General features: G+C 35.4%; 1 protein-coding gene across 1 annotated transcript; it reads left to right on the top strand.

Annotated features, from left to right (window-relative positions):
- Nucleotides 1-144: 144 nt before the first annotated feature.
- Nucleotides 145-4,424, top strand: LOC122310106. The gene is made up of 5 exons (XM_043123992.1): nucleotides 145-238; nucleotides 642-888; nucleotides 1,426-2,897; nucleotides 3,039-3,829; nucleotides 3,915-4,424. Exons 1-5 carry the CDS (start codon nucleotides 145-147, stop codon nucleotides 4,422-4,424), a joined length of 3,114 nt encoding a protein of 1,037 aa, XP_042979926.1.
- Nucleotides 4,425-20,062: the final 15,638 nt, after the last annotated feature.

The raw sequence follows: 20,062 nt of genomic DNA, 5'->3' as shown, positions 1-20,062 counted from the left end.
ATATTACACATGTATAGGAAAGAACATCTGACCAAGAGTTGCATGATAGGGCGTATATGTGCATAAAACAAAGGACAAAGGTCCATTCAATCCAAAGTTTCTTCTAACATCAACCATTCAAGGAAGATGAAAGACAATACCGAAATGGTGACTAGTGGAATTATTACCTATCTTGAGGTTGATAATACGAGAGAGTCTAAGGATGAAGATCAAAATTTACCAAAAGAAATCGAGCCATGTGAATAAAGCTGATCAGATATAGAAGAGGCACTTATGACTCCTCTCTCAAATTCATTCAATTCCCTCAAGGATTTGGATAATGAGGAAGGATTACTACAAGTCATAATCAGCCCTGCCTACTATTATGAAAATACTTAGTTGGAACTGTCGAGGATTAGGGAATCCTCGAACAGTTCAAGATCTCTGCAATATGGCAGAGAAAAATAAACCCCACTTAGTTTTCATAATAGAAACTAAGTCTATGAATATAAGTTTTGAAAATTTAAAAAGAAGGCTTGGTTTTGAAGGTTGTTTTGTGGTAGAGACAATGGGGAAAGGAGGGGGAATGGTCTTGTTTTGGAAGTCTTATGTTAGAGCTGAAGTTGTTAACTACTCATAAAGGCATATAAACATTTGGCTAGATTATGAAGAAGAGAAGAGATGGCTGTTGACCTGCTTCTATGGGGATCCTAAAACTGTAAAAAGACAGGAATCTTGGAACCTTCTGAAATCTTTCAAGCCCCATTATGAGACTGGATGGTGCATAGTGGGGGACTTTAATGAGATCCTCACTAATGATGAAAAATGGGGAGGGAATGAAAGGCCAGAAGGCCAAATGAAAAAATTCAGGGAGGTTATGCATGAGGGCAATCTATGTGATCTTGGTTGGTAAGGGGAAAAGTTTACTTGGAGTAACTCCCATCAAGGTGAGTCTTTCACAAAGGAAAGATTGGACAGCGCAGTAGCTAATCCTGCTTGGATTAAGGCATATAAGGAATCATGGGTGGAGGTCTTGGCAGCCAGAACCTCATACCACAAACCCTTATTGATGCATATTCTGAAACAGCAAAAAAGAAGTTAGGAGAGAAAGAGAGGATTCAAGTATGAAGCTAGTTGGGCACTGGAAGAAGATTGTGAGAAGGTTTTAAAAGAGTTATGGAAGAAAAAAGAAGGTGGAGGAAGGCAGGTCAGTTCTGTGGTGACTCTATTACAGAAGAGTGGGGAAGCTTTACACAAGTGGAGTCAAAAGAAAAGGCAAAGGGGAGATAAGGAGATTGAAGAAAAAACAAAAATGTTACAAAGGTTGCAAAATAAAGAAAATAGATATAATATTGGTGAGATTAAAAAAGTAAAAGAAGATTTGAACCTGTTACTTGAAAAAGAGAACCTGAGATGGAAGCAAAGGGCAAAATGCAATTGGTACAGGTATGGTGATAAGAATTCAAAATATTTCCATGCATGTGCCAATGAAAAAAGAAGAAAAAACTACATAGGTTCAGTGTATGATGAGGGTAATAGAAAAAGGGAAGGTTACAAGGAAGTAGAAGAAACATTTCAAGGCTATTTTCAGAATCTGTTCCTATCCTCAGAACCAAGCTGTACAGATATTGAGGAATGTTTGAGGGGTCTGGGGAAAAGAGTTTCATCAGAGATGAATGACTACTTGTTGAAGCCTTTCTCTAGGATGGAGGTTGAAAAAGCTTTAAAGCAAATGACCCCTCTAAAAGCCCCGGGTCCAGATGGCTTTGGACCATGTTTTTATCAGAACCATTGGAAGATTGTTTCAGAGGAGGTATGTAGCACTGCTTTGTCATTTTTAAATGGTAAACCTATGGACCCTGCCCTCAATTATACTCACATAGCCTTAATTCCTAAATGTAAAGAGCCAAAAAAAGCTAGTGAGTACAGACCAATAGCCTTGTGTAATGTGATGTATAAAATAGTTTCCAAAACTATATCCAATAGGTTCAAAAAAACCCTTTCAGCTATAATCTCCCCAACACAGAGTGCTTTCTTACCTGGAAGATTGATAATTGATAACATAATGGTGGCCTATGAGCTACTGCATTCCATGAAATCTAGGAAGAAAGGGAGGGTGGGAAGCATGGCCATAAAGTTGGACATGTCAAAAGCATATGACCGTGTGGAGTGGGTTTTGTTAGAAGCTGTAATGACTAAGCTGGGGTTTCGTGAAAGATGGGTGAAGTTGATTATGAGTTGTGTAAGAACTGTATCTTTTTCAGTATTGATTAATGGGCAACCAGGGCTTAAGTTTTGGCCAGGGAGGGGGTTGAGACAAGGTGACCCTTTGTCACCCTATCTTTTTATCCTATGTGCTGAAGGCTTGAGCAATCTCTTGAATGGCTATGAGATCCAGAAGCTAACAAAAGGAGTACAAGTGGCACGAGGGAGTATAAGTATCAATCATTTGCTGTTTGCAGATGATTGCATTCTTTTTGGTAGAGCCAAGTTAGCTGACTGGTTTAACTTACAAGAAGTTTTAAAGAAGTATGAGAGGGCCTCGGGTCAATTTTTAAACAAAGAAAAGAACTCTATTTTCTTTAGTAGCAATACAAAGGAGGAGAACAAAAAGATGATTAAGGAGGCTAGCAACTCACTGGTTTGTGGCAATTATGATAAATACCTTGGCCTCCCTACTATGATTGGTAGATCAAGCTTTAAAACTTTCAGAATTTTAAAGGAAATGATATGGAAAAAGATTACAAGCTGGAAGAACAATTTCTTATCCCAAGCTGGGAAAGAAATCATGATCAAAGCAGTACTACAGGCTATCCCTACATACACTATGTCAGTCTTTCAACTCCCAAAGAAGCTATGTCAAGAGATTAACATGCTGTATTCAAGATTCTGGTGGGGTAAACAGCAGGAAGGAAAATGTATTCATTGGAGGAAATGGGAGAAGTTGGGGGATCAGAAGGGGAAATGAGGCTTAGGATTTAGGGATTTGGAGATGTTTAATATGGCCCTACTTGCAAAGCAGGGATAGAGACTACTAAAAAGCCCATCTTCCTTGGCAGCTGTGGTTTTCAAAGACAAATATTACAGGCATTCAAGCTTCTTAGAGGCTAACTTGGGCTCAAAACCATCATCTATTTGGAGAAGTTTCTGGAATGCTAGAGCTCTTGTAAAAGAAGGTATAAGGTGGAGAGTAGGAGATGGCAGTAAAATAAACATATGGGGTTCAAAGTGGTTACCATGTCCTTCATCCTATACTATACAGTCACCAGTTTCTATTTTGCAGGAAGATGCCAAAGTAGAGGAGCTGATTAACAAGCAAAACGAAGAGTGGGATGAAGCCAAAATCAAAGCTATCTTCAAACACGAGGAAGCCATTCAAATTCTGAAAATACCTCTGAGCAAAGGCTTTGCACATGATAAAGTGATATGGAGTCCCTCAAAAAAGGGAGTTTTCACAGTTGGCAGTGCCTATTTCTTGCAAAGGGAAAGAATAAGGAGGAGAGTTGGTGAATGCTCAAGGGAGGTACAAAAAGATGAAAGTTGGAGAAGTATATGGAATCTCACAGTGCCAAATGCAACAAAATTTTTCCTATGGAAGGCTGGTAACAATCTGTTGCCTACAAAAGATAACTTGTTCAAAAGAAAGGTGGTAGATGAGAACAGTTGCCCTTTATGCAGCAGGGAGGTGGAAACAAATATGCACGTGCTGTGGGAATGTTATGCTGCAAATGATATATGGACAGAAGATGGCAGTAGGGTACAGAAGTGGAATAGAACTGAGACTGACTTCCTGAAGTTGTGGGAGAGCCTTATGCAGAAACTGAACATAGATGAATTGGAACTGATGGCAGTATTGTTTAGGAAAGTGTGGATGAGAAGGAATGCATTTATCTTTGAAAAGAAAACTTTATGTCCAAAAATGGTTATGAGAACAGCTACTGACTCTCTCCTGGAGTTTAAGAAAGCCCAATCCTTTCAAAACAATCATAAACAAGAGCAAAGTGAGGCAAGGGAGCTATCAACATGGAAAAAACCAGTTTGTCAAAGTAAATTGGGATGCATCTCTAGACACTAAAGGTAGAAGAATGAGAGTGGGCATTATAATTAGAGATAATGAGGGAGAGGGAATGGTTGCTGTTTGTGATCAGATAAGAAATGTTGAAAATCCTGTGGTGGCTGAATGCTATGGTTTGAGATTGGCTGTGGAGTTGTGTTCTGAGCTGTATATTCATGATGCAACTTTTGAAGGTGATGCCAAGAATGTCATCATGGTTGTACAAAAGGATGAAGAGGAGATGTCTGATTTCGGGTCTTTGATAGAAGATATTAAGTTTTATTTTAATAGGAATGCTGATTGGCATTTACAGTTTACATTTAGAGAAAGTAATACAGTGGCTCATTGTTTAGCCAAAAAAGCATTAAGTCTGTTAGAAAAGACTGTGTGAATAGAAGAGATGCCAGATTTTATTGGCAGCAGTTTGGTTACAGAAAAACTCTGTAATAGTGAAGATTCATGAATGAAATACCTGAGGTATTGTTTAAAAAAAAAAAAAAAAAAGCTCTCATAAGGGAGGGATACATATTAGATTTTGAAAAGCACGCCCAAGCTATTAAGAAAAAAGGAAAATAGAAAAAAATATATATTTTTTCCTAGTTGATGGTACTATATTAACTGATTCTACATGATCCCAAGAACACTAGTCTGGAATATATGTGGGATTGGTAATATGCCCACAATAGGGAAGCTAAAAAAAGTAGTCAGAAAGTTTTAACCTAAAGTTCTTGCTACTTTTGAACCTTTCATTGCTTTTAGTAAGTGTTGAATCTAAGGTTTCAAGTTTCATGTGATTATAAATCTATACATAGATTTTGATGATAACAAATGAATTCAAAGAATAAAGGAGTTTCAAGTTCAAGTTGTTCACACAATGGAATCAAGCACATCAAAGAACCAAGTATGAGCAAGAAGGAAACAAGTTCACATTAAAGTCATAGAGTAATGTTGTAAATCTCTTAAAATTCGAAATTAGGATTAATGCTCAAAATTAATATTTTATCATAAAGCATTAAAATACATTTTCCACATGTGCATGAATATTTTTGAAAATTAAATTTGAAAATTTTGAAAGATGATTGATTGTCATCTTTTGCATGTGCTGCCTTGATTAAAGGGTTGAACTTTGAAAATATTAAAGATGATTGATTGTCATCTTTCACATGTGCATGTTTTATTTGAATATTTTCAAAAGTGATTGATGCTTTTTTAGACTTATACAAAAGGTAGATGATTTTGTTTGAAAAATTTGAAAAGTAAAGTGTGCTCATTTTGTCATATATAAAAAGTAAAAGATTAGGTTTGAATTTTTTGAAAAGGAAAGTGTGCTCATTTTTTCATATGCCAAAAGTAAAAGATTAGGTTTGATTTTTTTGAAAAAGTAAATGATGTTGTCTTTGACAATTGAAAAAGAAGAACCTTTATTTGAATTTTTTGAAAAAGTGAATGATGTTGTCTTTGACATGTGAATCTTTTTAAATTTGAATATGAAGTCTCATATGCCTATAAATGGATCATTTGAGAGCTTCACATTTACAACACCAAGAGCATACAACATTCATTCAAAGCTTTCATTCTCTTTTTTCTAAGCATTGAGCCTTAATCATTGTTCATTTTGAGAGATATAGTTTACGCTGTATTGTTCTTATTTCACTTATTGAGGAGTGTTTTCTGATAACCTACCCACTATCAGCTTTTGTATCAGAAAAAGGGTGTGTATAACCCTTGTGCGTGTAGAAAGTATTCTACACGGGGAATAGTTGAATCACCACGTGTAAGGTGATTGCAAGTGTAGAGGGTGTTCTACACGGATCCTTTGTAGCAGTGTTGTTCAAAGGTGTAATACGTTTCTATCTCCACCTGAAGGAGGTTCAATAGTGAATTTGGGAATCCTCAAGGGGTAGCTTGAGGCGAGGACGTAGGCAGTGGGGCCGAACCTCGTTAACATACTGAGTTTGCTTCTCTCTTACCCTTACTCTTTATATTTATTGTTATTTCATATTTTGTTTATATTTTATATTATATATTTGATTTATAATTGTTATTTTTTTAATACAACTCAATTCACACCCCCTCTTGTGTTAGTCATCTGGGCAATAATTGGTATCAGAGCTAAGAGCTCTATTATAAGATTAACTATCTTTTAAGTTAAGATCTTATGGCTAACATTGCAGCTTCATTTAGTGAAGGTCAATCTAGCAGTCGGCCTCCACTCTTTTGTGGGGATAATTACTCATTCTGGAAAGTTAGAATGAGAATATTTCTTCAAACTCAAGGTAGAGAAATATGAAAATGTATTGTAAATGGACCTTATATTCCAACAAAAGTGGTTGATGGAGTAAAGGTCAAAAAGGAAGAATAAGAGTTTGATCGTGAAGACGATAGACTTTATACTTTAAATTTAACTGCTATGAATTTATTATATAATGCTCTTAATGAAAATGAGTTTAATAGAATAATGAATTGCGCTACGGCAAAGGAAATTTGGGATAACTTAGAAGTAACTTATGAAGGAACTTCGCAAGTCAAGGAATCAAAAATTTATATTCTTACTCATGAATATAAAATGTTTAAGATGGGTGATGATGAATCTATTTCTAGTATGCACACTCGTTTTACTAACATCATAAACAGTTTAACAGCTCTTGGCAAAGTTTATTCCAAGGTGGAGATAGTAAGAAAAATTCTCAACTCTTTACCAAAACGTTGGGAATAAAAAATTATAGCGATTCTTGAAGCTAGAGACCTCAAGAAGCTCGAAGTCAATGAACTCATCGGGTCACTTATCACCCATTAGTACACATTGAAAAGAGGAGAAGAAGAAGAAAAGCCAAAGAAGAGTTTAGCACTTAAAGCTGTTCCTCATGAAAGTGAAAGTGATGAAGATGAGGAAAATGAAGATAAAGATGAAGAAGTTGCGATGATAATAAGAAGAATTCAGAGGTTCTTGAAGAAAAATAGAACTCCTCCGAGGAAATCCTTCAAAAAGTTTTCCAAGAAAGATTCAGGTAAAAATGACACTTTAATTTGTTATAAATGCAATAAATCTGGTCATATCAAGTCAGATTGTCCTCTGCTAAAGAAAGATCGAAACAAGGGCAAGAAAGCAATGAAAGATATATGGGATGATGATTCAAGTAGCTCAGATAGTGAAGCAAGCAATGAAGAATCAGCAAATCTTTGTCTTATGGCTAAAGATGACTTTGAGGTAACAAATCTTGATAATATTGAAAATCCTTCATATGAAGAATTGCAAAATGTTTTAGAAGAGGTTTATGAGGAATTTGAAAAATTGGGTATCAAATATACTGCTTTGAAAAAGAAAAATTTTTCTTTAACAAATGAAGTTGATATTTTAAGAAAAGAAAATATCATTTTGAAAGATGAAAATTTTGAATTGAATAAAAAGAAAACCGATTTAGAAAATATTGTTGAAAACTTTACGAATGGAAAAAGAAATTTTGAAAAACTTCTTGGTAGTCAAAGATGTGTTTTTGACAAGTCAGGCTTGGGATATATGCCAAAACAAAAATACAAATCTTATAAAAATTTCTTTGATAATCCTTCTATATCAAAGACCAATAATCAAAATTCTTTTCATAAAAATAATTTTGTCAAAAAAAAAAAGATATTATTATAATCATTCAAGTTCTTCATATATGTCACATGCTATTTACAATTTCTGTAATAGAAATGGTCATAATTATCATACTTGTCCTATTAGAAGAAATCATACAATGACTGTTAGGGCCATATGTGTAACAGCCCGCTAGAAATTCAATTAAGGAATTTCTATTGACTTTAGGAACCTCGTGAAAACTCTGTAAGTTTACACGAATCGACTAATCGCATAAATTTTAGCCTGTCAACATAGTTAGTGTTATCACTCACTATGGTGCCAGAAATGCGATTTTAATTATTTGAGATAGTTAAAAGTGTCAAAATACATTATAGTCTACACCACTAGGCTTAATTGAATATTTAGAATTTTTCAGTACTAAGTTTATTACGTTTATTTTTGGAGTGAATAGTAACCTCGGTAAATGTACTGAGCGCAGTGTTTTCAAAATCATAGTGTGAAATGTCCAAATTAGGATAGCGATATTTTATTTGGACACTTGGCAAGATCTTAACCACACATAATGAATAGTATTAGATACTTGGCACAAAGAGAAACCATTAGATGGAATTGTGAAGGAAATCAAGGTGTGAGATCATGACACCTAAGCAAAATACACATTTGGAAAATATCTTAAGAATAGAGATTTAAAATACACATAGAAAGATTTTAGCCACCTTACTCTTCCAAGTCTACTCCACATTTGGAAAATATATTGAACTGATTTTTATAGATATTATTGGATAGAATATTTTGAGATAATATTTTATAGATATTTTGGGTAGGAGAAAACCACACTCAACTCTCAACTCCAGCCTTATCATCTCCTTTATCTCTTCCATAAGCATTTCCAGCCATTACCCACGAACTTATCTTCATTTACACGTTTCTTTAAAAGAATATCAAACATTCTCTCTCGGACAGCTTTTAGGAGTTCTTTTGCATGCCCATTTCGAAGCTGTTGTAGGTGTTTTATCATAAAGTCTCCTTCATATAAGTTGTTCCTTTTTGAGTCTAGTTTACATGGATATCTTATTTGCCCCATTTGAAGATCATTTGGTCAGTCAAATATTGTGTAAACTATAGAAAGGTCATTCTGGGAGATAAACTGGAGAATATGTTATAGTTTGGAGTTTTTGACCAAGCTAATGGATAGATATTGGTCCGAAATTTTTATGGAGTATTTTTAACATGTATATATGACTATTGGTTGAGGATTTTTGCATGATTGAAGGTTTTGATGAAATATTTGCTTAGATTTAGAAACTTAGAAACTGGAAGAAGAAAAACAGTTTCTATTTTGAGAAAGTTTAACTCTTTGGTGGTCTAAACCTATTCTAATGACTTTGATAATTTTATTGGAGGATCCTAAGCATCTTATATACATGTTATATTATTATTTTGAAGATATTTGATGTTAGTTTCAAAAATATGAAATTTTATGCAAAGAGATATTCAGATAAGCCAAAGTGTGGATGTTCTTGGCTAAATTTATGTTTTGGTTAATTTTTAACCATGTGATCTTGAATTAGAAGCTTATATATGTTTTAGGACATCTTTTTAAACCATGTGATGGTTTGGTTTGAAGATCACATATTTATAAGTCATAGATCAAAAGGTTGATCAAAACAAGTTGGAAACAAAAATCAATAGAAATAGCATATGAGAATTTCGGCCCTATGGAGTTTTAATAGTTGTGATTAGTTTTAAATTTTTCTAAATTGATATTTGAGTTGAGGATAAAATTTACATGAGGCATGTAAATTTTGGTGACCTTTGGAGTTAGTATGCAAAATCATTAAGTTATGGGTAAAACGGTCATTTTCCTACATGTAGAAAGTAAAATGGAAATTTTACTCTTTAAGTTAGTATTTTTCCATATTTCAAATTATTAGTGATTTAGTACTAACTTTTAGAATCACTAATTACAGTTCCTCGTGATCGCGCTTGAGGTTTTATAAGAAACGCGGAGATCGAGGTAAGTTAGCTTTTAACTTACTAGCAGTCTACTGTGTATGTGTGCTAAGTAAAGGAACTACAGTATATGTATATGTGTTATTATATATGTCATGCCATGCTAAGTTATCACGTAATTGTCTGTTATACAGAATTTATTCTGTCATCAGTTTTTATCTGTTACATAATATATTCTGTCATGTATTATTGTACGTTACAAGTACGTCATGCTAAGTATGCCATCTATTACATGTATGTCAAGTCATGTAATATTCATTGTTGCAAGTATGTCATGTTAAATATGTTGTTTATTATATGTTATGTCATGTTACGAAATGTTTCTCTCTCAAGTTAGTCATGTATTTCAAGTAATATTAAGTCAAGTTTATGTAGAATACATGGGGCCACAACAACTGTGGAGTATGTATTTTTAATGTTAAGTCAAGTTTGTGTAGAATACATGGGGCCACAACAACTGTGGAGTATGTATTTACACGTAGAATACATGGGGCCACAACAATTGTGGAGTATGTATTTTTAAATGTTAAGTCAAGTTGTGTAGAATACATGGGGCCACAACAACTGTGGAGTATGTATTTAACTACAAATGTGATGCGTAAAATACATGGGGCCACAACAACTGTGGAGTATGTATTTTTAATGTTAAGTCAAGTTTGTGAAGAATACATGGGGCCACAACAACTGTGGAGTATGTATTTATACGTAGAATACATTGGGCCACAACAACTGTGGAATATGTATTTTTTATGTTAATTCAAGTTTCAGAGCAAGTTCATGCTAAGTCAAGTTTCAGAGCAAGTTCATGCTAAGTCAAGTTCACTTCATGATTCAATTTAAGCTATGTCAATTATGCTATGTTGTACACTAAGTTATGCTTTAATTACTTATGAATTTGATTATGCATTTATGCTTTTACTGTCATCCATGCATCATTAGTCTGTATGGAAGTTTTTTGTTAACTTGCTGAGATTTGTAATCAAATCTCACTGTGGTAGTCCCAACTACCATTCCCCCCGAATGGTAGATCTTGTTACAGGACCTGAAGGAGGATCAGGAGCTGACCAACTAGACACAGTTGACTGAACGACGGTGCGTCGTTAATGTTAATATAGTAGTTAAATTACTACTTGTACGATGGAGTTGCATCTCCAGTACTATTGGATCATAACTATTTTGGAATAGTGCTGTGATCTTAGTTATTCAATGGATCTATATGTATGAAGTATGTTTTAAGTATTGGGATATTTTCAGTTTGGTGCATAGTATTGCTAAAGAAAAAAAAAATTATCCGCTGCGAATATTGCATAATGTTAGATGCATGTTAGGATTATTGCATCTTATATGTCATGAACGGGGGCAGGTAACCTTGTGTTGCATGTCTCGACGCTTCAAATGTCCGTCCAATCCCAAACGGAATTTGGGGGCGTCACAATATGGGTACCTAAAAATCTTGTTTCTTCTAAAACTAATAAATAAAGGACCCAAAGAACTTGGGTACCAAGAAAAATCATTTTAATTGTTTTTATAGGTATGCATGAAGTCATCCACAAGCAAAAACAAGTGGTTTTTAGATAGTGGATGTTCAAGACATATGACGGGAGACAAGACTAAGTTCTTTGATCTTAGATCTAAAGAAGAAGGACACGTGACATTTGGAGACAACTCGAAAGGGAAGATCGTGGGAATAGGTAAAATTGGTAATGAATCTTCTCTCATAATTGAAGATGTTCTACTTGTTGAAGGTTTAAAACATAATTTTTTTATCATAAATCAATTATGTGATAAAGGATCACAGTTACTTTCAAAATGGATAAATGCATTATTTTGAATGATCATGATTGTAATATTTGTTTTATTGCTTTTAGAAACAATAATGTTTATACAATCGATTTTAAAGAAATTACCTCACAAGATGCTATTTGTGACGCCCCCAAATCCCCACGCCCGAACACGGGGAAATCGAGACGTCCGGATGGTGACAACCCGGGTCACCATCCCATCGACGGGTGACAAGTGTGTGCAAAGGCAACAAATGTGCACGAAAGAATACGCAGCGGATAACGAAAGTCATTACTAAGTACCAGAATTTTCTTAACGTAATACAAGCTGTTTAAAACGTACATAGATAAAATATTACAAAAACACAAATACAGCTTTAAACAAATATAACACATAGCATCAGCAACCCGGCGGGGCCGCATTCTCGGGCTCAGCCTCCTCCTCTTCGTCCTCTAACTTTGCACCAAAAGCTACGGAACAAAAAATGGTACCGCAGGTAAGTAAAACCCAAACACTACCAGATAATAACACATATAGAACTCAAACAATATGCATGAACCATGCCCAATGCACAAACCCAAAGACACAGTTTTCCACACACGCCAAAAACCCATTTGGCCCAAAAACACATCTTTTCCGGAAAACACGCCAAAGTCACATTTTATCCGTATGCACCATGACCTCCCCTAGGGGTCATCCGCACACCCTGGCTCCAGTGCCACACCGCAGAGTACCACCACGCATGTGACACCTAACGAGCGATGCCCAGTTCCGTGCCCCGCACGTTCGTAGCCAAGCATCCTCTAGCCCTCACCAGCGAAGGGCCACGGAGTCGGTGCGTAGAGCGATGCCCGGTTCCGCGCTCGGCGCGTTCGTAGCCAAGCAACCCCTAGCCCCCGCTCCCGTCGTCTAGCGACAACTCAGGGGACATCACTCAGTTTATTCCGCTCCCGAGTGACCAGAGGAGCTCCACCGGGATAATACCCCATCCCGGCTTGGGATCGTGATACACACGCACCCGTAAGACCACCTACGCCAATACACAGGCTTTTCACACATAAACAGAAACACACGCGCATGCACCAAGTAATGCCATAACAATGCAAAATAAAATAATCCAACCACATAAAACAATAAAACAAGCAACTCCGTCCTCCATCCATCCGACCCCCGAACTCCTCGGACTCAGTCCGGAATCAACCAACCAGCAAATTAATTAATTGAAAGAGCAATATATATTTAAATCTGAAAATAGGGTTTGGAAAATACTTACAGCGCTATATGGCAATTTTAGAAAATACGCGGCGTTGCAAACGGCGCCGGAAAAGCAACGTCACAGTGAAAATTCACTGTGGCCGTGGGTTGTGAAAAACCCACTTTTGAAGGGGGACAAACTAGGACACGAAATTGATAGGGAATGGTCTAGGGATGATTGTGAAGTTATTGGAAGTGGTGGTTGGCCGTGGGTGGCGGCGGAATCGCCGGAAATAGGCCGGAAGACGCAAATCGGAGATCAAGCTCGTAGGAGCTGTTCCGGTGGTCGTTGGAGGCCGAAAATGGGTGGGTTAGGACGGCAAGGGACCGATGATGAAATGGTGAAGAAATGGTGGCCGGAGGTGGAGCGACGGCGGCGGATCGGACGAAAAACCATGGGGCTTTGAGGAGGATTTCCGGCCAAACGGCCGGCCGGCAGGGGGAGATATTTGGTGGGAAGGTGCGTCGGAGGGAGGGGGTTCGAACGAGACCGGCGGTGAGCCAAACGGTGGCCGGACGGCGGCGGTCTGGGCTGAAGAAGATTCCGGCCATGGGTGAGGAGAGAGAAGAGAGAGAAACCGGGGGGGTGCTCAAGCGGGAAGAGGAAAAAGAAAAAAAGAAAAAAAGAAAGAAGGAAAAAGAAAAAAGAAAAATGAAAAAGAAGAGAAAAAGGAAAAGAGATGTAGGGAAGAGATGAGGTTCAATCCTCATTCCGGGAAAACAAAACAAACCGCCGAAAAGGGATTAAAAACCACAAAACATCTAAAAGAAATAAAACACAACATCAAATAAATTAAAAACCAATTTTAAAACGTAAATAAATTAAAATAAATAACTAATATATTAATTAAAATAAAAACAATTATTTCAGCGAAAATACACTCAAAAGCGGGTCATCACACTATTTACTTTTCAGCTCAAAATGAAACTAGTTGGCTATGGAATAGAAGATTAGGTCATGCCAATATGGAACTTATTTCCAAACTTTCAAAAAATGATCTTGTGAGAGGTTTACCAAAAACAAATTTTCTTAAAGACAAAATTTGTGATGCATGTCAATTTGGTAAACAAACAAAAACTTCTTTTAAAACTAAGAAACATATTTCCACTACTAGACCATTGCAACTGATACACATGGATCTTTTTGGACCAAATAGAGTTGCAAGTTTAGGAGGAAAATATTATACATTTGTTATTATTGATGATTTCTCTAGATATACTTGGGTCATCTTTCTTGTTCATAAAGATAAGGCACATAATACCTTTACCAAGTTATGCAAGAGAATTCAAAATAAAAAGGGTTATACTATTTCAAGTATCCGAAGTGATAGGGGAAAAGAGTTTGTTAATAAAAATATTGAAACATTTTGTGATGAAAATGGTTTTGTGCATAATTTTTCTGCTTCTCGAACTCCTCAACAAAATGGGGTAGTAGAGAGAAAAAATAGATCTCTTCAAGAGATGGCAAGAACAATGCTCAATGAGAACAACTTGCCTAGTTATTTTTAGGCCAAAGCGGTAAGTACTGCATGTTATGTTATAAATAGAGTTATGCTAAGGTCTAAGTTAGATAAAACCCCCTATGAGCTTTGGAATGAAAAAAAGCCCAACATTGGTTACTTTCATGTATTTGGATGCAAATGTTTTATTTTGAATGACAGGGATAATTTAGACAAATTTGATGCAAAATCTGATGAAAGTATCTTTCTCGGGTATTCTACTAATAGTAAAGCTTATAGAGTATTCAATAAAAAGATTTTGACTGTACAAGAATCTATGCATGTAGTATTTGATGAATCTAATTCTTCACTCTCCAAGAAATCTATTGATGAAGAAACAGGATGTATAAATAATACGGAACGTCTCAATCTCAACAAAGAGAAAACAATAGAGGAAGTTCAACATGGAGCCATCAGGAAAGATCATCAAAATTTAATACAAGATGCAACCAAACAGTGAAAATTTGTGAAAGATCATCCAGTGGAACAAATTTTGGGAGAAACTTCACAAGGTGTAAGTACTCGATCATCTCTTAGAAATATTTGCAATCATACTGTTTTTCTATCTCAAATTGAACCCAAAAATATTGATGACGCACTTCTTGAATCTTGGATTCTAGCTATGCAAGAAGAGTTGAATCAATTTGAAAGAAATGATGTTTGGACACTTGTTCTTAGACCCAAAAATCATACTATTATTAGAACAAAATGGGTTTTTAGAAACAAGAAAGATGAGTCCGGAGTTATTACTAGAAATAAGGCTCGACTTGTAGCCCAAGGTTTTAATCAAAAAGAAGGAATCGATTATGATGAGACATATGCACTTGTCGCAAGATTAGAAGCTATTCGAATGCTACTTGCATATGCTTGTTATAAAGATTTCAAACTTTTTCAAATGGATGTTAAAAGTGCTTTCTTAAATGGTTTTATAAATGAAGAGGTATATGTTGAGCAACCTCCAGGTTTTGAAAATCATATTTCCCTAAATCATGTTTTCAACCTCACAAAAGCACTATATGGACTTAAACAAGCTCCTAGAGCTTGGTATGAAAGACTTAGTGGTTTCTTGATTAAAAAAGGTTTTTCAAGAGGAAAAATCGACACAACTCTTTTCATTAAATATGAAAATGATGATATTCTTTTGATTCAAATTTATGTTGATGATATAATATTCGGTGCTACTAATGAAAATATGTGTCAAGTTTTTGCTAAGACTATGCAGGAAGAATTTGAGATGAGCATGACGGCAGAACTTACATTCTTTCTCGGATTGCAAATTAAGCAAGCAAAAAGTGGGACATTCATCAATCAATCAAAATATATTAAGGAATTACTGAAGAAGTTTGGGATAGAAAATGCTAAGGAAATTGGAACACCAATGAGCCCATAAACTAAACTTGATAAAGATGAATCCGGTAAGCCAGTTGACTCGAAGATATATCAAGGTATGATTGGTAGCTTATTATATTTAACAACCAGTAGACCAGATATTATGTTTAGTGTGTGCTTATGTGCACGCTTTCAATCATCTCCAAAAGAATCACATTTAATTGCAGTTAAGCGCATTCTTAGATATCTTAGTGGTACAATTAACCTAGGGTTATGGTACCCTAAGCACACATCTTTCGATCTAATCAGCTACACAGATGCAGATTATGCTGGCTGTAAAATAGATTGAAAAAGCATTAGTGGAGCATGTCATTTCTTAGGTCATGCATTAGTTTTCTAGTTTAGTAAAAAACCAAATTCTGTTGCACTATCTACTGCTGAGGCAGAATATGTTGCTGCGGGTAGTTGTTGTGCTCAAGTTCTCTACATGAAGCAACAACTTGAAGATTTTAAACTCAAGTATAATCACATTCCAATCAAATGTGATAATACAAGTGCTATAAATCTTTCAAAGAACCCAATACAACATTCTAGAACTAAGCATATTGAAATAAGATATCATTTTCTTCGAGATCATGTGCAGAAAGGCGATATAGTACTAGAATTCACAAACACACACGATCAGTTAGTAGATATTTTCATAAAGCTTTTACCAGAAGATAGATTATGTATGATCAGAAGAGAAATAGGTATGATGCATGCTATGAATATCTCTTAAAAGATAGACTAGAGTCAATAAAAATAGAGATAGATTTTTTAAATACTTTTACATAAACTTGAGATTCTTAGCCTTATGTTTGAGACGCTCATTCTCTTCATACAATATCATGTCATTCTTATCCATGGGAACCGGCAAGCGGAATGAAGAATCTAATAAAGATTTCAACTGTTTATTCTTCTGCCGAATGATTCCTTTCTTTGTGTGAGACTCTTGAACAATTCGTTGAAGTACAACAATTTGGTCTTTGAGCTTTTCAACTTCATGATTTTTGGCTTGTAGCCGCTGAGAAAAAGCAACAATAGAGGAAGAGTAGCGAGTCCCAAGACTCACCAAGTCATAAATAGCATTAGAATCTGACTTATTAGTCAGATTATTATTTTCTTACTGCAACATGACACCAATGGCAGCTGCAGAAAGGACAGGAGGTTGAGATGCAGAATGCCTCATGGATGGATCTAGAGAAATGTTAGAAGAATGAGCCATTGAGAAAAGAAAAGAAGGCTTAAAACGAGAATACTGAATGAATACAGATGAGTTATAGAGATGAGATGAAAACTTGATGCAGATTGGATGAACTTCAGGACTGATTTTATAGAGATAGCATAAAGAATAAGACAAACTATTGTCTCTTCAAATCTTATTTAGTCAAAAGAAATACAAGATATGCTGGACACACATTGTCAAAAGTTTTCTTACTAAGCCAGCGAGATTAACAGTAGATTGTCCCTATTTTTCTAGTAAACGATGAACCTCTGCTGTTATCTGCCGATGTTGACCTTGTATCTGAACCCTTTCTCGTTCCAGCTCCTCTATTCGTGGTTGCAGATCATGAGCATACCAATCTGCAAATTTTTTCAACTCTTGATTTTCTTGCTTTAGCCTTTTATTCTCACTATCCTTATTAGCAAGCTTATGTCGTAACTCAAATATTTGCATGTTAAGATGATCAATCTCACTCACCCTGGCCATTAACCTCCGAGACATGATCGTAACAGAGGCAGCATATTGACTACTGAGCATTCTTGATTCTATAATAATCTCAGAATCAGCCTTACTAGAAAAACGGTTCACTGCTCATATCATGGTATTGACGGCCTCAGGAGAGAAGATTGATGATTGATGCGTCAAGGGTTCCTGATTCAAGTCTGGAACATTAGTGGAAGAGAATTGCTCAGCCATTCTATCGTTGTGGAAAAACAGAATTCAGGTCAAGAAGCGATTATTTTTTGGCATCCGATAGATGAAAATGATCATTTTTTTATAGCAACTCAGAGCCTTTAATCACGTTTGTCAACAACATCAGGCGATTGTTTAAATCTCCAGCCGCACTAAATTCATAGAGTTAGGCCTCGAGACTTTGTAGCATTTGTCGGGTCACGGACGACTCCTCTTTTCAACTATCTACAGTGACTATTAAACGCATCATTTTCTTCAGTCCATTTACTTGCTGCCGATCCTTTTTAATGATGCCAAAATGGGGAGAAGTTTTAGACTAAAACATTAACATTGTTTAAATTACTAAACTTGTTATATATGCTTGGAATTATATTTATACTTTTACTTGAAAAACTAACGCATATTTTCAGGGGGAGCTTAAGTATTAATACAGGTTTCAAGTTCTATCAAGTATTTGTCATCATCAAAAAGGGAGAGATTGTTGAACCCAAGGTTTCAAGTTTCATGTGATTATAAATCTACACATGGATTTTGATGATAACAAATGAATTCAAAGAATAAAGGAGTTTCAAGCTCAAGTTGTTCACACAATGGAATCAAGCACATCAAAGAACCAAGCATGAGCAAGAAGGAAACAAGTTCACATTAAAGTCATAGAGTAATGTTGTAAATCTCTTAAAATTCGAAATTAGGATTAATGCTCAAAATTAATATTTTATCATAAAGCATTAAAATACATTTTCCACATGTGCATGAATATTTTTGAAAATTAAATTTGAAAATTTTGAAAGATGATTGATTGTCATCTTTTGCATGTGCATGCATTGATTAAAGGGTTGAATTTTGAAAATATTAAAAATGATTGATTGTCATCTTTCACATGTGCATGTTTTATTTGAATATTTTCAAAAGTGATTGATGCTTTTTTAGACTTATATAAAAGGTAGATGATTTTGTTTGAAAAATTTGAAAAGTAAAGTGTGCTCATTTTGTCATATACAAAAAGTAAAAGATTAGGTTTGAATTTTTTGAAAAGGAAAGTGTGCTCATTTTGTCATATGCCAAAAGTAAAAGATTAGGTTTGATTTTTTTGACAAAGTGAATGATGTTGTCTTTGACATGTGAATCTTTTTAAATTTGAATATGAAGTCTCATATGCCTATAAATAGATCATTTGAGAGCTTCACATTTACAACACCAAGAGCATACAACATTCATTCAAAACTTTCATTCTCTTTTTTCTAAGCATTGAGCCTTAATCATTGTTCATTTTGAGAGATATAGTTTGCGCTCTATTGTTCTTATTTCACTCATTGAGGAGTGTATTCTGATAACCTACCCACTATCAGCTTTTGTATCAGAAAAATGATGTATATAACTCTTGTGCGTGTAGAAAGTATTCTACACGGGGAATAGTTGAATCACCACGTGTAAGGTGATTGCAAGTGTAGAGGGTGTTCTACACGGATCCTTTGTAGCGGTGTTGTTCAAATGTGTAATAGGTTTCTATCTCCACCTGAAGGAGGTTCAATAGTGAATTTGGGAATCCTCAAGGAGTAGCTTGAGGCGAGGACGTAGGCAGTGGGGCCGAACCTCGTTAACATATTGAGTTTGCTTTTCTCTTACCCTTACTCTTTATATTTATTGTTATTTGATATTTTGTTTATATTTTATATTATATATTTGATTTATAATTGTTATTTTTTTAATACAACTCAATTCACCCCCTCTCTTGTGTTAGTCATCTGGGCAACAGTAAGGTTACAATCATAGCTAAAAGATTAAATATGCATAATTTTTTATCCAATGAGGAGCAACACGGTAAAATATGGATCCTTTGGTCAGATGATATATTGTTTTCACCTGTCTCAATTCATCAACAGGTTATTACGAGGCTTATTACTAGTGGCACACATGCATATATGGCCTCGTTTAGTTATGCTAGTTGTGGTTATTTAGAGCGAATGAATCTTTGGATTGAATTACAAGTAGTTTCTATATTAAGACCTAAATGGATTATTTGTGGTGATTTTAACACCATAAGAAGTAATACCGAAAAGATTGGAGGGAAAGCTAAACCTCAAGTGGTTATGGATGATTTTAACAATTTTATTCACACCTACAACTTGATGGAACCTAATGACGTTGAAGGCTATAAATACACTTGGTGCAATGATCGTGAATGGCAAGCACATATATGGGCCAAGCTTGACAGAACACTAGTCACTCACAGTTTGCTAGCGAAATTTTCCTAACTTTATATTTCTATTTTCGCAAGGACGTATTCAGATCATAGCCCCCTCTTCATTCAAAGTAAAGAGGCAACTCCTACCTATAGTCCTCCTGTTTTTAGATTTAAGAGGATGTGGTGCACACACAAGTCTTTTGATCAGATTATTCAAGATAACTAGAACCAACCAATTTATGGGGAAGGGCTTATAAAGCTTGCAGCTAAAGTAAAAAGATTGAAACCTATGCTGCGAATTTAGAATAAAGAGATGTTTGGCAGGATGGAAATTCACATGCAGAATGCTGAAGATGAGATCACGAATCTAGAGGCTCAGTTGATGGCAAACCACAGTCATGAACTAGAAATTTAGCTACATGCCAAGCAA

The sequence above is a fragment of the Carya illinoinensis genome, chromosome 5, assembly GCF_018687715.1.
Source record: "Carya illinoinensis cultivar Pawnee chromosome 5, C.illinoinensisPawnee_v1, whole genome shotgun sequence".
Taxonomy (NCBI): domain Eukaryota; kingdom Viridiplantae; phylum Streptophyta; class Magnoliopsida; order Fagales; family Juglandaceae; genus Carya; species Carya illinoinensis.
Note: the sequence above shows the minus strand (reverse complement) of the source record. Positions and strands in the feature narration are given on the sequence as shown.

Bases quoted from the DNA above. Each gene is read 5' to 3' on its own strand.
- LOC122310106 (XM_043123992.1), top strand. From the start codon at position 145: ATGGTGACTAGTGGAATTATTACCTATCTTGAGGTTGATAATACGAGA. The intron at 239-641 runs GTGAATAAAGCT...ACATTTGGCTAG, and splicing joins ACCAAAAGAAATCGAGCCAT to ATTATGAAGAAGAGAAGAGA. The intron at 889-1,425 runs GTAAGGGGAAAA...CAATTGGTACAG, and splicing joins AATCTATGTGATCTTGGTTG to GTATGGTGATAAGAATTCAA.